This window comes from Ascaphus truei, chromosome 20 (assembly GCF_040206685.1).
Source record: "Ascaphus truei isolate aAscTru1 chromosome 20, aAscTru1.hap1, whole genome shotgun sequence".
Lineage (NCBI taxonomy): Eukaryota > Metazoa > Chordata > Amphibia > Anura > Ascaphidae > Ascaphus > Ascaphus truei.
In genome coordinates this window covers 5475266-5497610 of record NC_134502.1, presented here as the reverse complement: position 1 = coordinate 5497610, position 22345 = coordinate 5475266, and the positions used below count along the sequence as shown (strand labels likewise).

General features: G+C 46.5%; 1 protein-coding gene across 1 annotated transcript in view; it reads left to right on the top strand.

The window, feature by feature from the left end:
• LOC142471206 (uncharacterized) overlaps positions 1-22345 on the top strand; it is a 114812-nt gene that overhangs the window by 68430 nt on the left and 24037 nt on the right. The window contains 1 exon segment of the mRNA XM_075578003.1: positions 6143-6259. Within this exon segment, the coding sequence (XP_075434118.1) occupies positions 6143-6259 (117 nt within the window).

Genomic DNA, 22345 nt, shown 5'->3' with positions numbered 1-22345 from the left:
GGTAGACAATACTTGCCGGTACCGGTTGTACCGACAGAGTGAAGGATGCCTTGCCGAAGTCAGGGAGTGGAGAGTGGAGATAGGTCGTAGTCCAAGCCGTGTTCAAGGGGTTACCAGAGTGAGCGTTGTCCAAGGAGTGCCGAGATCGAGAGCCAGAGGGGGTAGTCGTACAAGCTGCGTCAGAACCTCAGAAAACACAGAGAATCCAGAAGTACTTCCATACAGAGACTTTGTCGAGCAAAGACTGAAAGCAGAGAGGAGCTAGATAAAGCAGGAAGGTCCAATTAGGAACGGAGGCGGGACAGGAAGAGCTACAGGGAGACACTGCAGATTGGTGCAGGCATAACAGGCCAGGTGAGTCTTGTTGGTAAACTGAGTATGCCCGTGCAGTGTGCGGGGGCAGAGCCTGAGGTCCGGGGGACGGGAAGAAGAGTGTGCAGACTGAGCGTGCTCCGTAACTCGTGTACGCGCGTGAACCGAGCCAGTGGATGGTGCAGGTGTGCGTGCAGGAGGGCGTGGGCGCGCCCGGCGCTGAGCAGAGGAATTGCCGAGGGGAGTGATCCCGCGACGGCGGCAGGGGCGGGGAGCCGTGGAGGCCGGTAAGGCAGGATTGTTTTGTGTGTCCAGGGGCTCCCTGCGGGGAGGGAGTGCTCTGTGTGGGGAGCGTGGAGAACGCCGATTCCTGACAGTACCCCCCTCTTCAGGAACGGCCTCAGGACGGTCCAAGAACGGTTTCTCTGGAAACGTTTTCCTGAAGGACTTAAGAAGGGCCGGGGCATGAATGTCCTTTGAAGGTACCCAGGATCTCTCTTCAGGGCCAAAGCCCTTCCACTGCACCAAGAACTGGAGCTGACCCCTGGATAGGCGAGAATCCAAAAGAGAGTGAACTTCGTATTCCTCGTTATTTTGTACAGTAATGGGATCTGGTTTACGAGTCTGATCCGGAAAGAAGTGACTGGAGATAAATGGTTTTAAGAGGGACACATGAAAGGCATTGGGAATCTTCATACTAGGTGGTAGTTGGAGCCGGAATGTCACGGGATTGATTTGTTCACAAATAGGGAAGGGACCCAGGAACTTAGGTGCCAGTTTAGGAGATGGTACCTTGAGGTGGATATTCTTAGAGGAGAGCCATAAAATCCCCTGGTTTGTAACTGGGCGCCGAACGACGACGACGATCGGCCTGTAGTTTCGATCTGCGGGAGGAGTGAGAAGGGTAGACTGAATCCTGGACCATGCGGTTTGGAGGGAAGAAATGCATTCATCTACGGCTGGTACTCCAGAAGGGATGTTGGGGATGGGAAGACAGGGAGGGTGGAACCCATAATTTATAAAGAAGGGCGACTCCCGGGTGGACTCGTTTTTGGCAGAATTGACAGCATACTCTGCCCAAGAGAGGAGTTGAGCCCAATCATCCTGGAAATCAGATATGAAACATCTCAGGTACTTCTCCAGGGATTGATTGATTCTCTCCGTTTGTCCATTGGACTGAGGATGATAGGCGGAAGAGAAAGAAGAAGAGATGCCCAATCTCTTCGTGAAAGCTCTCCAAAATTTGGATACGAACTGAGAACCTCTGTCAGAAACAATGGACGAAGGGATCCCATGAATCCGGAAAATCTGCTCCGTAAAGATATCAGCAAGGGCGGGGGAGGTGGGTAATCCTTTAAGTGGAATGAAATGGGACATCTTTGAGAACCTGTCCACGACCACCAAGATAGTGTTCATTCCTCTGGACCTGGGCAACTCCACGATGAAGTCCATTGAAATGTGGGACCAGGGGCGGTTGGGTACTGGAAGAGGTAACAGAAAACCCTGAGGCTTTTGACGGAGAGTCTTGCTTTGAGCGCACGTGGGGCAGGCGCGGGTAAACTCCAGAATATCTTGAGACATCCTTGGCCACCAGAAATTCCGACGAATGAGATCAGTAGTCTTCTTAAAACCTGGATGACCTGCAGATTTAGAGGAGTGACCCCAAGACAGGACTTCTGGAACAAATTTGGAAGGTACAAAGAGTTTGTTGTCGGGAACGACCAAGTCCTTGGGAATGCGTCTCTGGGAGTGCAAAATCTTGTCAAGATTCTTGAAAGACGACATGGCGAGAATCCTCTCATGCGGAAGGATAGTCTCCAAAGATTCCTCTGGCCTCTCTTCAGAAGAATGTATTCGGGAGAGTGCGTCTGCCTTTACGTTCTTGGTCCCGGGGATATAGGAAAGGTGAAAATCGAATCGAGATAAAAAAAGAGCCCAACGAGCCTGTCGTGGACCAAGGCGTCGAGCGTTTTCTATGTAAAGAAGGTTCTTGTGGTCCGTGAGAATAGTAAACGGCTCTTTCGACCCCTCTAGCAGGTGTCTCCACTCTTGAAGAGCCATCTTCACAGCCAGAAGTTCCCTGTTACCCACGTCATAGTTCCTCTCGGCAGACGAGAATTTCTTGGAAAAATATGCACAAGGATGTAACTTATCTTGGGGCGTGGGTCTCTGAGAAAGAACGGCACCAGCACCGCACCGCAATCAGAAGCGTCGACCTCCAGGACGAAGGGGAGTTCAATGTTGGGATGACGGAGAATAGGTGCGGATATAACGGCTTCCTTGAGTGTCTCGAAGGCGGAGATGGCCTCGGATGACTAAGCAGAAGGATCAGCTCCTTTTTTGGTGAGCACAGTAAGGGGTGCCACAATGGTGGAAAAACTCCGTATAAACTTACGATAATAATTAGCGAACCCTAAAAAACATTGTATGGCCTTGAGAGAGTTGGGTCTTGGCCATTCAGTGACTGCTTGAAGTTTACCGGAGTCCATCATAAACCCCTCATCGGAAATGATGTACCCCAGGAATGGAGTAGAGGTCTGATGAAAGGTGCACTTCTCCAGTTTGGCGTACAAATGGTGTTCACGGAGACGGGAAAGGACGTAGGAGGTGTGGCGTATATGGTCCTGGAGATCTTTGGAAAAAATCAGGATATCATCCAAGTATACAATAACAAAAATATTGAGTACCTTACGAAAGACATCGTTGATGAAATCCTGGAAGACAGCGGGAGCATTACATAAGCCGATAGGCATTACCAGATATTCGTAGTGTCCACTACGCGTGTTGAAGGCCGTCTTCCATTCATCCCCCTTCCTGATGCGCACCAGGTTATAGGCACCACGTAGATCCAACTTGGAAAAAATCTTGGCCCCCTGTAATTTATCGAACAGTTCGGTAATAAGGGGAAGGGGGTAACGATTTTTAATAGTTATGTGGTTTAAACCCCTGTAGTCGATGCAAGGCCTCAACGACCCGTCCTTTTTCTTGACGAAGAAAAACCCAGCTCCTGCTGGGGAATTGGAGTGACGAATAAAGCCTTTCTTGAAATTCTCCTGGATATATTCATCCATAGCGTGAGATTCTGGTAACGACAAGGGGTAGGTCTTGGACTTGGGTAGCGAGTAACCTGGAACTAGATCGATCGGACAATCGTAAGTCCTGTGTGGTGGCAAGAGGTCTGACTGTACCTTATTGAAAACGTCCCGGAATTGATGGTAAACGGAAGGTAGAATAACTTCGGGAACAGCGGTATTGGCCAGCAGTTGATGAGTCTCGTCTGACCTCAGCCTCCAGGAAATGGGAGCAGAGGAAGTCCAGTCAATGAGAGGATTGTTAAGCTGTAGCCAAGGAAGACCAAGGGTGATGGGTATCCCAGGAGCGTGAATGGCATCGAGAACTAAGATCTCCTTGTGCAGATGTGAGGACAGAAGCAAGGGAGCCGTCTCTAAGGAGATGTGGGCCAGGGTAAGAGGGCGTCCATCGATACCGACGAGTGCGATGGGAACCTTCTTTCTCACTAGTGGTATGCGGTTTAACCTGGCGAATTCAAGATCCACGAAGTTTCCTCCAGCTTCTGAGTCAATGAAAGCGGCGGTAGAAGTCTTGAACTTATCGCCTGAAAGGGAGACTGGAAATGTAAGTTTTTTAGGGAGTTAACCTTTAGAAAGGGGACGTGGAGACATTACACCCAGAGAGAGCCCCTCTGTACTCACTGGGTGTTCCCGTTTCCCGGACGCAGTGGACACTCCCGAACCAGATGTTCCATGGATCCGCAGTAGAAACACAATCCCCCGGCGTGGCGGAACTGCCGTATCGGTGTACGGATGCGTTGTACCCCCAATTGCATTGGCTCTGGCAACTCCAGTGCAGGACGAAGAGGTATGGTAGCACTTGGGGAGCAGGAGTGTTGCTGGGAGTACTGGAGAATGGAAGCGAGTGCGCTGACGCTCTGAGCGGCGTACCTGGATACGTTGATCCACTCGGACAGCCAAATCAATGAGGACCTCCAATTGATCCGGCCTGGATTGGCGAGAGAGTTCGTCCTTGATGGGATCTGCCAGGCCTTGCCAGAATACGGAGACGAGAGCCTCTTGTCCCCAGTTAGTCTCGGCTGCTAGAGTCCGGAATTCCACAGCATACTGTGTCACCATTCGCCGTCCCTGAGTGATCTGGAGGAGAGAAACAGATGCCATCTCCCGACAGCGGGAGAATAGAATACTCGTTGAAACAAGGGCTTTAAATGCCGGGTAATCTTGGGTAAGGTCAGAACGTCGCTCCCAAACCGGGGAAGTCCAAGCCAGGGCGCTGCCAGTGAGGAGGTTATAAATGTAGGCTACCTTCTTGCGATCAGTATTGTAGAGATGGGGGGCCATTTCAAACTGCACCTCACACTGGTTTAGGAAACCCCTACAATCTTGCGGTTCACCTGCATAAGGCTTGGGGGGAGGAATCCTTACATCTGAGCTGCTAACTGCACTTGCGGAGTGGGGGCTTACATCTGGCGGGGTCGCGGTTGGTACCCTGTCTGAGAGTACTGCGACCTGGCATGTAAGTGCCACAATTTGATCCGCCATGGCCTGGTTTTGCTGAAGCAGATTGGAGAGAAACTGTTGAAGTTCGGTCTGGTCTGCGTCTTGTGGGCTCGACATAATGTTACGCTGGTGCTGCCCGCAGACCAGACCCGTCCCCTGAGCTGAAGGGGGAAGTGGTAATACACGCACCCGCATTAAAGGGAGCATGTCCGGAGTGTGGTATGAAGCGTTGTCAGGCCAGGTGTAGTAAGGTAGACAATACTTGCCGGTACCGGTTGTAGAGATAGTGAAGGATGCCTTGCCGAAGTCAGGGAGTGGAGAGTGGAGATAGGTCGTAGTCCAAGCCGTGTTCAAGGGGTTACCAGAGTGAGCGTTGTCCAAGGAGTGCCGAGATCGAGAGCCAGAGGGTGTAGTCGTACGAGCTGCGTCAGAACCTGTGAAAACACTGAGAGAATCCAGAAGTACTTCCATGCAGAGACTATGTCGAGCAAAGACTGAGAGCAGAGAGGAGCTAGATAAAGCAGGAAGGTCCAATTAGGAACGGAGGCGGGACAGGAAGAGCTACAGGGAGACACTGCAGATTGGTGCAGGCATAAAAGGCCAGGTGAGTCTTGTTGGTAACCTGAGTATGCCCGTGCAGTGTGCGGGGGCGGAGCCTGATGTCCGGGGGACGGGAAGAAGAGTGTGCAGACTGAGCAAGCTCCGTAACTCGTGTACGCGTGTGAACCGAGCCACTGGATGGTGCAGGTGTACGTGCAGGAGGGCGTGGGTGCGCCCGGCGCTGAGCAGAGGAACTGCCGAGGGGAGTGATCCCGCGACGGCGGCAGGGGCGGGGAGCCGTGGAGGCCGGTAAGGCAGGATTATTTTGTGTGTCCAGGGGCTCCCTGCGGGGAGGGAGTGCTCTGTGTGGGGAGCGTGGAGAACGCCGATTCCTGACAAAGGATTACTGAAATATGGTACCTTTCCACATAGTATTTCAGGTTGGTCTCTCTCCTATTATTGATGTGATAGGACAAGTACAGTCACTATTCCTAACTACAGAGGTCACCAAGTGGAGAAACACTCCCACAAGGACCAGACCTCATTCTTGGAGTTCCTAAGTAATTCACTGATGATGAAAAAGTACAAGGAGCTGATGACTTCCTCATAACTGTCCCTCTCGCTGCAAAGAGACACAGATAGATATGCCCCATTGTCTTTCTTCTCTGTACTTCAAAATGCACAGTGACACAGAGAGAAAATGCCCTTATTCCCTATATCTGTACTTCTGACATCTCCCATGTTATCTTTTGTCTCAGAGACCTTTCTTGGAGCATCTGACTGACTCTCTGATGATGAACAAAATTAATAATGAGGAGATGACTGAGAGGATCTTGAATCACACCCAGGAGATCATCTACCTGCTGTCTGGAGAGGTGAGAGCTGCTGTACAGATGCAGCTGCCGTTATTCGAATACTTCACACGTTGTATACCTCGGAATACCCATGTCATGGCGCGGGATTTCTTCCAACTGTACCGCCACTTCCCGCCTTAAGACGCGAGTGCAAAAAATGGCATTTTAGTGTTAAACAGTGTTAAACACTGAAATTGACACAGTTGCACAGTAGCACTGTTCTGTACACATTACATTTCATTGCACAAATAGAAACAGAATCCACGCAACAAAGCAACCGCGATAAACACTTGTACAGCAGCGCACACGAAAACGGTTCTGTGATTTGTTCGAATAACGGCCACTGCATCTGTATAATGTCATAGTGCATATGTGTGTTACTTTGAGAATCGATGTCCAGGGACAGATGCAGTTATACAATGACAGAGCCTGGGACAGACAAGACAACATAGCGCATAGGGAGAGCACAAGATAATAAAGGGACATGACTAGGTAGAAGGAGAGAACAGATATAGTTGATCAACCATGAGTTTGGACACAATAGAGGATTTTGCTACTGAGCGGATAGTCCCAATTGATTGGCTTTTGTCAGAGATGAAATGAAGGACCGACCAGCCACGTTACCAAATACTGTCAGAAACATATATCACCTACTTGACGAGAACCAATAATTGTGGAAAGCCTGCAAGAGGCGAGACCTACAGTACAAAAAACAATTGATCTGGAATGCGTCGGCCGCATTTAGAGTACAATCACGGAAGCTAAAAGTTGGAGAAAGGACCTCGCAGAGCTCCGGCACATCCAGACATTGAACAAGGTCTTTAAACAAGACAACACGTGCAAGGGCCAATTACTGTCGAAAAGAGCCATGAAATTTGAGAGAGCCCATATTGAAGAGAAGGAAAGGGACACTGCTGCATCCACCGCTGCCTCTGCACGTTGAAACACCAATTTGGAAGCAAACTTAGAGGTTTACATGTAGAAAAGGAAGCCGTCGCTGCTGAAGCCCAAGCCGAGATCTTTGAAGCAGCCGGAAGACAAGATGGCGGGGAGCACTGGAGAAATCCAATAGCTTTAGAAGATCCAGCACACCAGAGACTATTTAATAAGTCATGCCAGTATGAACGCCAGTTCACCATCTCTACCCGATGAGGAGGGTATTACAGATGCCAAAGCTATGGAGACTCCACATGAATTAGAGGAACAGCATCTTCAAGCATACGCTACATGGGGTGGCTACAGCTACCACAGTGAACCACACACTCACATGTGTACGGATGCACTACACCAAGCTCGCAATCCAGGTACGTTAAAACAGAGGACACCCTTTCTCATACTTACACACAATCACCTTACATCCACTGCACGTAAGACATGACTGCAGGGTTCCCCTCAGCAAGGACTATTGCACATAACGCATACCCAACACGTACACCAAAGGCATCCAATAAACCCTTCTCCACCTTATGTTCAATGTTGTGAACCAATATGATGGACAGAGCAACATACCCAACTACAACAGCCCACATCTTCAGCCCTAGGTACACCAACCGTATCTAGTACTAGCTATTTAAAGAAACGAAAGACCAGTCACAAGATACAATAATACTAGAACACCTTTCTCGGTCCATATGACACACGTGACACCCATAGAGTAGTGTTTTACCAAGTCCTGAAAATTACCGGGTAATGGGTGCCCAGTGGAAAAATAGAAAATTTGCAAGGCCGGGTACCAAGTACCCGGGCCAGGCAGCTTTGAATTACCTGCAGAGGGTGAGGACGACCACGGTAACATTGTGGGAGCAACGGCAGACATCCTGGTGGCGGTGGCAGCAGAGAACATCATTGTTGAACTAGTGGGAGCAGCGGAACACATCCTATCACAGCCAGTACCGGTGGGAGCCGGGGAACGTTACCGGAGCAGGAGCATTAATATTGGTCAGCCAGCTCCTTATCCTTCGCAGCGGTCCTCATCACCCTCCACCGCTGGCTACAGGTAAGTCTCTTCTGCTGGTCTGCTCCTGCCATTCTCCAAGAGGAGGACTGAGGGAGCAGAGCAGAACGGAAATTAACAGACACCGGGTCACAGCCCCCTGGGTAATTTCTGGATACCCAGTACATCACTACCATAGAGGAAACCAGGAGCCTATTCAAGGAACTTGGAGTTTGCTTCAAATGCTGCGCTTCCACAAGTCACCTCTTCAGAAACTGTAAAGACGCTATCAAATATACAGAGTGTGACAGTGACATGTAGCAGCTTTATATCCAGAGACAATTAAACCTAACTGACTCAAGGCCCCCAACCCTGTTTCAAAGTATGGTGGAGAGGAAGAAGAGAAAATAACACCACCGTCAGTCACATCCAAGTGCACCAAGATTTGTGGAGAAGAACGTGATGCGAGATCCTGCTCTAAAATGTCTTGTAGTACACCCAGAGTGACAACCTGAAAGGGCTATAAGAGTGTACACCATCATTGATGATCAAAGCAACTGATCTTTAGTTAAGTCAGAGTTCTTTGACTTGTACAATATATGAGACAATGCTTCCCCCTACACACTCAGAACATGCGCAGGAATGATGGAGACAACAGGTAGTAGAGCAAATGGCTACATCACGAGTTCCATAGATTGTAGAATAAAGATACCACTCCCTACACTATACGAGTGTAGTCAGATGCCAGAGAATAGCTAAATTCCCACACCAGACATGGCACGTCATCACCCTCACCTCAGAAGAATTGCTGATCGTGTCCCACTGTTAGACCAAGAGACCCAGGTCTTACTACTGCTTGGCAGGTATATCTTTAGGGTATACAAAGTCCGCAAACAGTGCAACGGTTCCCATAACACCCCATATTCCTAAAAACTTGACCTGGGGTGGGTAATTGTGTGTGACATATGCATTGACAAAGTGCACAAACCTGACAACATCGATGCCGTATAAACAAACATTGGATAATGGACGTGTTCATCTCTCTTCAAACCATGTCCTAACCACTTCAACATAAAAGTAGGACTTGGCAACAAGGAGAAACAAAGGCATATCACTGAAACTTACAGAGATATCTTTACATGAGAGAAGTGTGGAAATGGTCTAGGATGTACAGCATTGCAGACAACAAAAGACAATGATAAACCAGCTCCATCAATGGAAGGCAGATTTACTGAGGATGATGGATAAAGACCTCTTTACAGATGAATCAAACAGTTTGGTGACTCAACTTCCATTTCATTCACCCAGAGGACGTCTCCCAAACAACAGAGAACAGGCCCTCTCTAGACTTGCTTTGCTGCGTTGCAACTTAGAAAGGAAGCCAGAAACAAAGCGTCACTTTATGGACTTCAAGCAGAAGATATTCGACAGTGGTTAGCAGAACCCACTCCTCCACTGAAGGAAGGCGAAGAATGCTGGTACCACCATTATTTGGCGTTTACCACCCACATAAACCTGGTCAAATCCGGGTGGTATTTGATTCAAGTGTTCAATTCCTTGGAGTCTCCTTAAACTATGTTCTCATTACTGGACCAGACTTAACTAGTAGTTTTCTAGGAGTGTTAATCTGCTTTAGGAAGGAGGGGGAAGGATCCAAACAGGGAAAAAACGGTGCAGAGACAAAAAAGGTAACGCTGGACGTGATGACCAAGAACAATGTTTATTGATTCAAATCCAAAAACGTTTTGCTTGCAAGTTCTCTAAGGCCTGGGACATGGTAATCCAAACAGCGCTGAGCAACGCTGACGCTCATGCTCTCCTGCTTAAGCAGGAGCTTTTTTGTGTCGCTGCATGAGCGTCAGCGTGCACGCTTGTGAGCCGGGTGGGAAGCGGGGCGGAGGCGAGGCGGGTCTAACGCGCTTCGTGACGGCACCGACGTCACTGACTGCCATTGGCTTTTGGCAGTCACGTGACCTGCCCTCCGCTTGCCTCAGCGGGAAAACTTAAACTTCACTGTCTGCTGCAATTCCACACGCCTCCGCACACCTGCGGAAGCGTGAGGAAGCGCTGTCTAAAGCCGTGCACATAGGTATGATGTTTCCCCTCAGCGCTGCTCAGCACGGTCTTTTTGACCATGGCCCTGCCCTTACTTGTTTCGTACGGCGTAGGTGCTTTGTCATGCCTTGGGATTTTAGCCGTCTGTGGAAACCCAGGACTGAGATACTCCATTGTGTCATTTCTGTTCATGTTCCTACAATAAAGCATAAAAAATTCAAAGACTCCATTTTGTATGAAATAAGGAATCATTATCTGCCTGTCTCAATTTATTAAGCCTCAGTAAGCCGGAGACAGAACATATACATATATATATATATACTTAGTTAAGTTATGGTGAGTTAAAAAAGTGACAACCCTCCACAGCAAAGCATATAGCAAATGGAAATATACTGTATGCTCATTTGCATGTCTTAGGCAGGTCCGCAACCCCGCCTTTCACCATTATTACCCAGCACACAGCATTTCCACTGCAGCAAGGGATTCTGAGAAATGACATGCAAATGAGCGCACAGTGCCACTTTTTGCTTCAAAAACCTTTTTAAACATGGTTCCCTATAGGCTTAAGCTTGCTGCATGGTCACAGCTTTGAGCACAGCCAGGGTTAAGATGCATAGCCAGAAAACCCGTGTTGCAGACCTGCCTAAGACATGCAAATGAACATACAGTATATTTCCATTTGATATATATATATAATTCTAAGTTGGATTCCGTTTTCCATTTTTTTGTATGTCAGAAGCATCGATATCTCACAAACGGCACCATGTAGCACCACAAAACTTTCACGGTACATTCTGCTGCGGATTTGTAGGTCAACGCAACTATTTTGAGCTTCCAATGTCACTCACCTCCCAAGTTATGGACATTCTAAGTTTCACTCGGCTGGACAGCAGTAATGTTAGAGCGAGAGTAAGGGGCGGGGACCGTGGCTACTAAGGGAGGGGGCGTGGCTACTAAGGGAGGGGACGTGTCCTTGCCTTGATAGGGCTGTGTGTGTGTTAGTGATTCTCAGCCGGGGCTCCGCGGAGCAGTCCCAGGGGTTCCGCCTGGCCACCTGCACTCACTGCTGCCCCTGCACCTCCCCCTTCCGCTCCCCTCCTCCTCCCCTCCCTCCTCTCCTCCCCTCCCTCCTCTCTCCTCCTCCTTCTCTTGACTGGACATTCTGCTACGGATTTGTAGGTCAATGCAACTTTTTTGAGCTTCCAATGTCACTCACCTCCCAAGTTATGGACATTATAAGTTTCACTCGCCTGTAATGCAATAATGTTAGAGCAGAAGCAGGGGGACGGGGCGTACCTACTTAGGGAGGGGCGTGTCCTTACCGGCTTCTGTGTTTTGTGTGTCTGAAGTGAGATGTGTGGGGGAGTTGTGCCGGGGGGGGGGAGAAAACGGAGTGGAGGTGGAGAGAAAACATTGAGGGGGGGAAGAAAACTGAGTGAGGGGGGAAGAAATCTGAGTGAGGGGAGGGGAAGAAAACGGCGTGCATCAAGGGAGGGGAGAGAACGGAGTGAGGGGGGGGAAACGGAGTGAGTGAGGGGGGGAAACGGAGTGAGTGAGGGGGGGAAACGGAGTGAGTGAGGGGGGAAACGGAGTGAGTGAGGGGGGAAACGGAGTGAGTGAGGGGGGCGGGGAGATATATTCCCCGGGTGAAGCCGGGTACAAAAGCTAGTGTGTGTGTGTGTGTGTGTGTGTGTGTGTATATATATATATATATATATATATATATATATATATATATATATACACACACACACACACACACACACACACACACAGTGTTCGACAAACCTATACATTTGCTCGCCCCGGGCGAGTAAATATTGGCCCAAGCAGCACACGTTTGGTACTAGGTGGCGAGTAGATTTCTTTGTGTGGCGAGTAGATTTTTTGGTGATTTGTCAACCACTGTGTGTGTGTGTGTGTGCTGTATTAGCTCAGGTCGCATGTTCGGGATACGCTACACGTCATTGACTCCATCTCCAGTGTTAAATGGAAATCTACCTACCTTTGGGCCACATGCGATGTGGCCTCTCTCTATACAGGTAAACCCCGTTATAGCGCAACCTGTTATAACGCGAAATCGGTTACAACGCGGTTTTCACGTGGCTCTCGTGTTTTTTTTTTGCACACGGCACACACGGCACACACCACACTCTCACTGCACACACACTCACTGCACACACTCACTGCACACACTCTCACTGCACACACTCTCACTGCACACACTCTCACTGCACACACTCTCACTGCACACACTCTCACTGCACACACTCTCACTGCACACTGCTCACAGCACACTGCTCACAGCACACAGCACACACTCACTGCACACACACTCACTGCCACTGCACACACTCACTGCACACACTCACTGCACACACTCTCACTGCACACACTCTCACTGCACACACACTCACTGCACACACTCTCACTGCACACTGCACACACTCTCACTGCACACTGCACACACTCTCACTGCACACTGCACACACTCTCACTGCACACACTCTCACTGCACACACTCTCACTGCACACTGCTCACAGCACACACTCACTGCACACACTCACTGCACACACTCTCACTTCACACACTCACTGCACACACACTCACTGCCACTGCACACACACTCACTGCCACTGCACACACTCTCACTGCACACACTCACTGCACACACTCTCACTGCACACACTCTCACTGCACACACTCTCACTGCACACACTCTCACTGCACACACTCTCACTGCACACACTCTCACTGCACACACACACACTCACTGCACACACTGCACACTGCACACTGCACACACTCCCAGCACACTGCTCACAGCACACACTCTCACTGCACACACACTCACTGCACACTGCACACACTCCCAGCACACAGCACTCACAGCACACTCTCACAGCACACACAACACACTCTCACTGCACTCACAGTACACTCTCACAGCACACTACACCACACCTCCCACTCCCCCTCCCTACCTTTGGTGTCGGCTGCTGAGATCGGAGCGGAGCTGGCATCAGGAGGAGGGGAGGGGGGTGTCGGGAGGATGGGGGGGGTGTCGGGAGGAGGGGGGGTGAGTGAGGAGCAGGCTGGGACTCAGAGGGCCGCGTGGGCTATGCCGCGGCTGGACTCGCCGTTGCTAGGGGACGGGTAGGGCTTCCGGCCACCTCTTCCTTCCTTCCCTCCTCACTCCCTCCTGATCAGGCGTGCAGCGGCCATTTTTTTTTTTTTTAAATCAGCGCGACCCCGGGTCTAGCGCGGTCGGATCAGGTGGCCCCCGAGGACCGCGCTATAACGGGGTTTACCTGTTCTTGTATAGATCATGCCAGGGGGATTGAGGCAATACGTTTTTGGCTGAACAGAGACCTATCCATTCCGGAAAAACATAAAAATTTCATTTTAAACAGTGTTAGGTTTAGTTTAAACCACAATTATTTTTTATTTGAGGATGTATATTATTTACAGATCTGTGGAATGGCCATGGGCACGAGGTTCACCCCCAGCTATGCAAATCTCTTCATGGGATTTTGGGATTTGTGTGGCACAATGACATTCTTGGGGCGGGCCTTGTGTACTATGGCCGTTTCATCGATGACATTATTATTATTTGGGATGGGGACAAGACTGATTTACACAACATTTTAATAAAAATTTGGTAAGGGGTATGAGCCCCCAATCAGGTCTCAGCTGTCCCAAGCATAAAGATTAATATCAGCCTGTATGTTTGTAATCCATGTGCATAAGTGCTGGGGAGACTCTATCAGACAGTCTGGACAAAGGTATAATATTACCAATAATGCTGAGAGGCTAACTCAGAATTCTATATATGCCATAGAGGTACTGAGTAGATCCCCAGCAGAAAACGAGGGTACTTACCGTGTCTGCCAGTGTCAGTCTCCCTTCGCAGCACATCTCTGTCTCAGCTGGATGCGGGCATCACGCTGGGTATAGTAAGGAAGGAGGGTGGTCCCGGAGGTCCAATAGCGGTGCACTGCTCAACAAACGATGGGGGCTGCAGCCAGTTGAAGTAAAAACAATGATTTATTAAGTGGTCAGAGCGAAGTACATGGTAACCATGGAGGACCACCCTCCTTCCTTACACAACATTTTAAGTTCCTTTGATGACAACCCTTTGGGATTAAAATTCACATTTAACATTGATGCTACATCTGTGGTCTTTCTGGACCTAGTACTTAGCGTGGACTTAGAGTCTAACTTTGTGATGATAGAGAGGATTTGGCCTGGGATTAAAGGGGTTACACCCCATTTGGCCACCCTCTACTCTCACCTGGGAAGCAAGGGGTTAACTGGACTGAGGTCCAGTAATGTGTTTTGCCCTGCTTCAATATTCAAATGTTTATTCCCCTGTGTAAATGTATTGTGTTATCCTGGTGTTTGCACTCACACATACACTAGGGTTGATGCGGGAGGGAAGGGGTTAATGTTAAAATGGTGATTATAGCCCTTTGTGTAATTTTCCCGCCTTTTCAGGCTCCATTTTGCAGCCGTCCATAGGTTGCCATTGAGCCTCCATGCTTTCTAATGGCAGAAGTAGCGGTTTTGGACCTGTTTTCCAGCGACGACCAGCAGGTGGCGTCCGAGAGGAGGAGCGGCGGTTTCCCATTGTAAGTCAATGGGCTCATTGACTTCAATGGAGATTCCTCAACACCGGCCTCAAGGAACAGGTTGGCAGAGAATCCAAACCGCAGACCGCAAAAGCGGATACAATGTCTTTTAAAAGAGTTTAATCACTTTGGTCAAGTTCAACGACAATTGGCGTGGGAATCTTGGGTTCTAGGGCCCCTGGGAATAAAGTTCTTTTTGTCCCTACCCCCTAGGAACTCCCACACACGATCCACACTGGGTCCGGGAATGAGGGACCCCCGTAAGGGATCGAGCGGAGAAGGAGGGTCGCACCATTGAATCTAATGGCGGTGGGCGCCATGCATTGTCAATGGCGGCGCCGGCCATTGATTCCAATGGGGAAAAGCCGCATGGTGAAAAAACGACTAAGTGAAAAATGTTGAAATGTGTAAGTCCATATCTCAGGTTCTGGAATGACCAGAGGGATGGGATTTGGGTGGCATATAGCCAAGATTCCGGCTTTAATGCATGCCCATTCCCAGCCCCCTCAGACCAACCAGACGGAGTGTGGACGAAGGTAAAGATTTGTGGATTTTCTCATAGACTTCAATGGCGGCGGTTCCTCCATTGAAAGTCTATGGCGGGAAACTCCATTGACTACAACGGCGGAGTTGCTCCATTGAAACCCACGGCGGCGGAGCCCGTTGTTTTCAATGGGGATTTAGTGAAACGCTGAGATTTCTTTTTAGCGGAGATTTTTATAATAAAATATGAAAAGGTTTATGTGATATTTGTATAACTCCGGTTCCGAAGGTCGTAGCAGGCTGATATTTGGACCCTATAGTGTACCACTTCCGGAATTAAGGTCTGGAAAGTTTGGACCCGCTGGACCTACCAGAACCGGGTATTTTAATATGTGTAGGTATTAAAATGTATATGGGGTTTTGGGTCTGCTCTGAAAACTGCAGACTCCATCTGCTATGTTAATAGGCAGGAAGAGCATCCTGCAAGAATTAACATAGCCCAGTGATAAAAGGCTAATTGCCTAATTGTTTATACTGGGGGCAGGAACCAAGGAACTGAGTGTTTTTTAAGTGTGATACTTCACACTTACAGGGAAACCAAAATCTGCTTCAAAGAGATTTTGCTAGACAGCTCGGCGCCTTGAGTGTAAAAGAAGGGTTGAAATGGTTTATAAGTCAGAGTCAACCCTTACTCAATTGTCTTCATGTGTCCTTCATGTGTCTTCATGATCTGCATGTATTGCTGTGATGTCAACTGAATTATGGAAGAAATGGCCCATCCTGTATCCTGATGGCTTTCTTGTCCTAACCTTTAAGTAAGTGTCCATATTTTGTCTGTTATTTGTATATCTCGTGTGTTCACCTTTTTCAAGGAATAAATTATATTTTATCATATCTAAGTCTCGTCCAGTTCAACCCAGTTATATTTGGTGTGTATTATTAATAGCCTGTCTCAAAGCTACCGTCACAAACATTACTACTACGACTCATTTTAAATCTGTGTCAGTAAACAATTTTGTCCATGCAACAAGTAATCATCACCAACAGTGGCTCTGGGGCAGTTTCATCGACTCAAAAGAAACTGCACCAGAGAGAATGATTTTCTTTCACAGTCAGATACACTCAGTAAGAAATTCTTGGACAAGGGTTATGATGACAAATTGATCATAGACTCTCTCGGCAAAGTTAAAGCTATGGATAGAACAGTAATTCTTAATCAATCAAAAGCCAAGAGGGCTTCGCGTATGAGTTATGATGCTCCAATTACAATTAATAGCACTGATTCCTCTTCTGTGAGGTTTATTACTACCTATAATCAGGCCTATAAAAATATTAACCATATTTTGAATACTCATTGGAGCATCCTCAAATGCGATCCCCATTTAAAAACCATTTTGCCGGAGAGAGCATCTATTGTGTATAGAAAAGCTAGAAGCATTAAAAGCATTCTGGCTCCTTCCAAATTAAAGTCCATTGATCCAGCCGCTTCGTCCATAGATGTGGGTCCGAAAGGTAACAACAAATGTGGACGTAGCCGTTGCATCACTTGCAAGCATCTGTTACTTCAAACACAATTCAGTTCTCACAACAAGGACAGGGTCTACTTTATTAATACACATATCGATTGCTTAGTTCCTTTGTTATTTACTTGATCCAGTGCGGCTGTGGCCAACAATATGTTGGCCGCACTACACGTCCATTGCACGTTCGCTTCCTAGAGCACAGGAGAAATGTGATAAAAGGGATCAACACACATAGTGTACCCCGTCACTTTAAAACAGCACATAACCAAGATCCCAAATCTATGACAATTATGGGCCTGGAATCTGTTTCTCCATGTGCTCTGGGGGAAGATCGTTTCAAAATGTTGTGCCGCCAAGAGACGTTCTGGATCCACCAGTTGGGCACTCTTGCCCCTGGTGGGTTGAATGAATGTCTAGATGCAAGTACCCTGGTTTAGCCTGTTCCTCCTCTGCTCTTGCTTTTTGGAGCCTTGTTTATATTTGTAAATTCCATATTCCTCTGCTCCTCTCCTTCCTATATATATAATATCTAGTTATTAGGATAGACATATATGCAATTATCATGTATATCTTTATATTAATTTAGGATAATAGGTACAAGATTTGGCTGTATGCATATAGGTCACTTACTTCGATCTCCTTGGAATGGTTATACCACTTGAACTTTATAATATTAATATATTATTCACTTACATTATGAGGTATAACTTTAATTTATTTTAAATATTTATTTGGTTTTAGACAAAATTCACACATCTTCACCATATTGATTTTTATTTTCAATTTTCTATGTATTTATTAATTAATATTTGTAATTAGAATCTTGTAATCACTAATCATGTCACAATTAGTGACTTAGTCACACTTAGTTGGGTTTCGACACTTTTATGTTTTTTGATTTATTAACTATGTTGTTAAAGACAAGTTCACTTTTATTTATAAGAATAATTTTGTTTGCTTTTTGATATATATATTGTCTCTCTGTGTCTCTACAAGATAATATCTATTCAATTGCCCTTTCTAGCAAGATTATGCCTTCTCTCTATATACACTCCATTCCTGACACCAGAACTGGGACTTACACATCTTTATCACACAAAAATACAGGCCACAGTATATTTTATTAAAGAGTTATATTTAATAGGTATATGTACTGATAACCTGTGAATGAACTGTGGGATTTCCAAGTCATGGATTCCGAGGGACCAGATGGCTACCAAGATTGGTGCCTATGGGTCAATTCGGAGTCTGGACTTGAAAGCCTCAGGGATGCCAATTTGTTAAAACAGGAGGGGTACTGCAGTTCTGCTTGAGTACCCGCATCCTGGGCTAACACAGGGCTATCCGGCCACCATTTGCCAGAGCCCTGACTCTGTGGAGCCTGGACAGTGGGTGGGCTCAGTATGCAAAGAGGCAGAGGTGCCAGGTTGGCGCATGCCCATTAGCAGAATGAAAAAAGTTGCCCACCCGGCTTTACAATACAGGAAAATCAGTGATTGGCTGGCAGGGAAATTCCCACGCTCTGATAGGCTGTAGAGGTTTGTGAATGGGACACTGAAACCCATAAGGAGCGTTCCAGCCAATCAGAGGGGCAGATTCCAAGCGCCAAACCAACAGCGGCAAATTCAAAGGTGCTCTGTGCTGAATAGACGCGAGCCGGCTTCAAAGATTTTGAGTGAGAAAATGTTTCAAGTCCCACTTTTTGAGAACGTACTTTAGCGGTCGCCGCTGGCATTGCATGCCGAAATCCGTTCCAGGAGTTTGTGAGTACCTCCCGATCATTAGAAATGGCTCCTACACAGGTCATTTTTGTGAATTTCGTTTAAAGGACTATTTTATTCATTAGCCCCGTTCCCAGTAAATGTTTTAACCCTGTAAATTGTTCAAAAAATATATCAATGGCGCTCTGCTTAGTGTGTGTGGTGTATATAAAATGACAAATAAATAATAATACAACCAGTTGCGTAGATAGTCTCCTTGGGGTAGGTGCTCCACATGTGATAGGTGACCATGTAAGGAAAAAAATCAAAACATAATGTAATACTGTTAAACATACATACAGACATATAACATGAGACGGACGCTGAGAACAACAGGTGACCAATTACAAACACATTTAATAAAATATATCATTAAAAATACATGAATACATATAAAAACAAGAAATAGAATCTGGTAGGACACTCCAACTCAAGTGGGGGTACCTGCTTACCAAATGCAAGAAGGTATCAAGCGGTGGATATTGTAAGAGTATCCCCTCTATGGATGGCTGCTGCTGCAATGATGTCCTGGGCTCACACGTGTGGCTTCCTACGTGGCTGGTAATCACTCACTCTGCTCGTGGAATCTGCCTCCGTTCGCCGTAGACACGCGGTGCAAGCGTGTGTGCAGATGGCTGCAGTCCCTTCCTGCACGACCGCTCAGAGCGCCAAACCAGGCAGGTTCAAACGCGGTATATGCGCGGATGGATACACGTCCGGGATCACCAACCCACAGGCAGCAGTTTTCAAAGTCCAAGGGGGATAGGATTCGGCACCGAGTCTGGAGGTCCTGTCAGAAATACCCTACGCGTTTCGAAAGACAAGCTTTCTTCCTCAGGGGTAGACGTTTTGTAAAAAAGTAGTCCCTGTAAGTCCAGATATATATAGTCCCGTTTTAAAGGTGCATTGCCCTAAAACCAACTGGATCATGTGCAATGGGATGCGCAGGGACTCTCAGCGTCATAGACAAAACATAAACGAATGACAAAATAAAAGAAACAGTAAATACATATTATACAAACATATATATAAAAGTGATGTATATACACTGTCTAGAGCCTTGAATGCCAATAATGATGAATAACAAATATTCCTCAATTCAAAGGACCTCATTATTGATGATAGGCAACAAATGTGGGAAGTATGTTGAGCAAAATGCAAAAGTATGCATAGCAGATGTGATGGAAATATGTGACTGAGTGATGTAAAGTGGATAGGGATATCCAGTGAGGGAGTGGTGAGGTGATGTGCAAGAGAATATTACATATGTGATTATGTGCTAATGTATGTGTAAAAAATTAGAGAAAGTGAATCTACCATTTAAATGGGTCCTATAAAAATTATTATGTTAATGTGTAAAGTGCATGGTGATGTGTAATATAAATATGTGTAACTAGATAACGTGTATTGCGATGTAAAAAATACATCATAGTGTCACAAAGATGACGTGAACCAATGATAAGGAAAAGGATATACATATGTATATGGGATCAAGATTTCAATATCGTGCAGTTAGTACACTGTTGCTCGCTGGTTATCGATGGTCTGGAATTTAAATAGTCTACTTGTGGATGGTTCATCTATCCAGAAGGAATGGTTTCAGGTCGAATTCAATATTAAGCCCTAAAGGGGTGAGTGTTTTTAATTCGTAAATCCAAAAGTATTCTCTCTTACCTAATGCCCCTCCTGTGCTCCCACCGCGCCAATTGGTCGTGACAGCCTCTATCGCTACACATTTTAAACCTCTAGGGTTTTTGTCGTGCACGTGGAGGAAATGGCTCGACACGCTATGCGAGTCCAGACCTCTTTTAATGTTGTAAATGTGTTCGTAGAGCCGACGCTTAATCGGTCTTGTGGTCATACCCACATACTGCAGACCACAAGGACATTCAAGGAGGTAAATAATATTTGTGCTATTACATGTGATGTGTTGTTGGATGGTGTATTGTTTGGAAGTTTGAGTGGATGTGAACGTTAACTGTTTGGAACTGAATTTACATGCTGTGCATGTGTTGCATGTGTAGTACCCTTTATTAACATTTTTATTTGTATTTGTTTGGGATCGATATTTGGATCTAAGTGGACAACTGGGGGCTAACTTTTGACCTATGTTTGGTGCTTTAGTGAATATTATTTTAGGTTTTGATGGGAGTATTTTAGATAAATCAGGATCCTTTCTCAGGATGGGCCAGTACTTATGGATGGTTTTTCTTATCCCTGGTGCCATCTGGTTGAATTGTGTAATGAATGGTACATGAGTATGTGTATCGGATGTTTTGGGTTTGTACTCAAGAAGGGTGGATCTGTCTATTGCTTCGACCTCAGAGATGACTCTGTCGAGATGATTAGATGGATAATTTCTATTGATAAATCTATCCCTAAGGTCCTGTGCTTGTGTTTGAAATGCTTCTATTGTGGAACTGTTTCTTTTGAGTCTGATGAATTGACCCTTGGGAATGTTATCGATCCACGCAGGGTTGTGATGGCTGTTGGCATGTAGATAATTGTTCGCCTGAACCTTTTTAAAATGAGTTTTTGTATGTATGGTGTTGTTGCTGATATATATGACTAAATCTAAAAATTCCAAAGAAATATTACTCGAGACAAATGAAAATTTTAAATTAAATGGATTATTATTCATATAAATTTGAAATCTGTCCAGTTCTTCTAATGAGCCAGACCAGATAAAGAAAATGTCGTCGATGTAGCGCCGCCATAGTACCAGGTCTGCTCCAAAAGGGCAGCCTGACCAGATGTATTTGTTTTCCCAGCTGCCCATAAATAAGTTTGCATAACTGGAGCAAACCTGGTACCCATGGCGGTGCCACATATCTGCAAATAATATAAATCATTGAAGTTGAAGTAATTATGAGAAAGTATAAATTGGATGCCTGTAGTAAGAAATGATTTAACGGATGTTGTGATGGAGGGATCATTATCTAAAAATTGGCCAACAGCCTCACAACCCTGAACGTGGTCGATAACTGTATAAAGTGATGTGACGTCGGCAGTAACTAAATAAAAATGTGATTGCCATTGAATGTCCTTGATTGTCTGCAGCATGTGGGTAGTGTCCCTAAGATATGAAGGCAGTTTGATAACATGTGGTTGTAGATGATGATCGATGAATTGTGACAGATTGGATGTGAGGGACCGGATGCCTGATACAATGGGGCGTCCCGGCGGTTGTTCAAGATTTTTATGGATTTTAGGTATGATGTAAAAAATTGGAATCATAGGGAATTGATTAAACAAAAATTCAAATTCATGTTTAGTGATGGCATTTGTATCCAAACCTGTATTAAGAAATATTTGTAATTGTTGTAAATAAGTATCAGTGGGATTAGAGGGGAGAGGTTGGTAAGTAGAGACATCCCCAAGAATACGCATTGATTCCTGAAGATAATATGTTTTATCCATAATTACCAACCCCCCTCCTTTGTCAGCTGGCTTCATAACGATCGAGCCATTCTCTCCAAGTGCACGTACTGCACCGACACACTTTATTCGAGCAAATACCCAGTATGTACCTGGCAGATACCTGGAATGCGCCGCTCCTCACCTCTGACAAGCCCCGTTGTGTTTGCCTTCCCAGCCTGGGTTCATGCCTGGCTGACGGGCGGCTGATCTGTTAAATGATAATGATTAGGATTTAATAGGCTGCAATGCTTCGTGTGTCTACCAGATGGCATAAATTCATGAATTGTAATGCAGTATATAT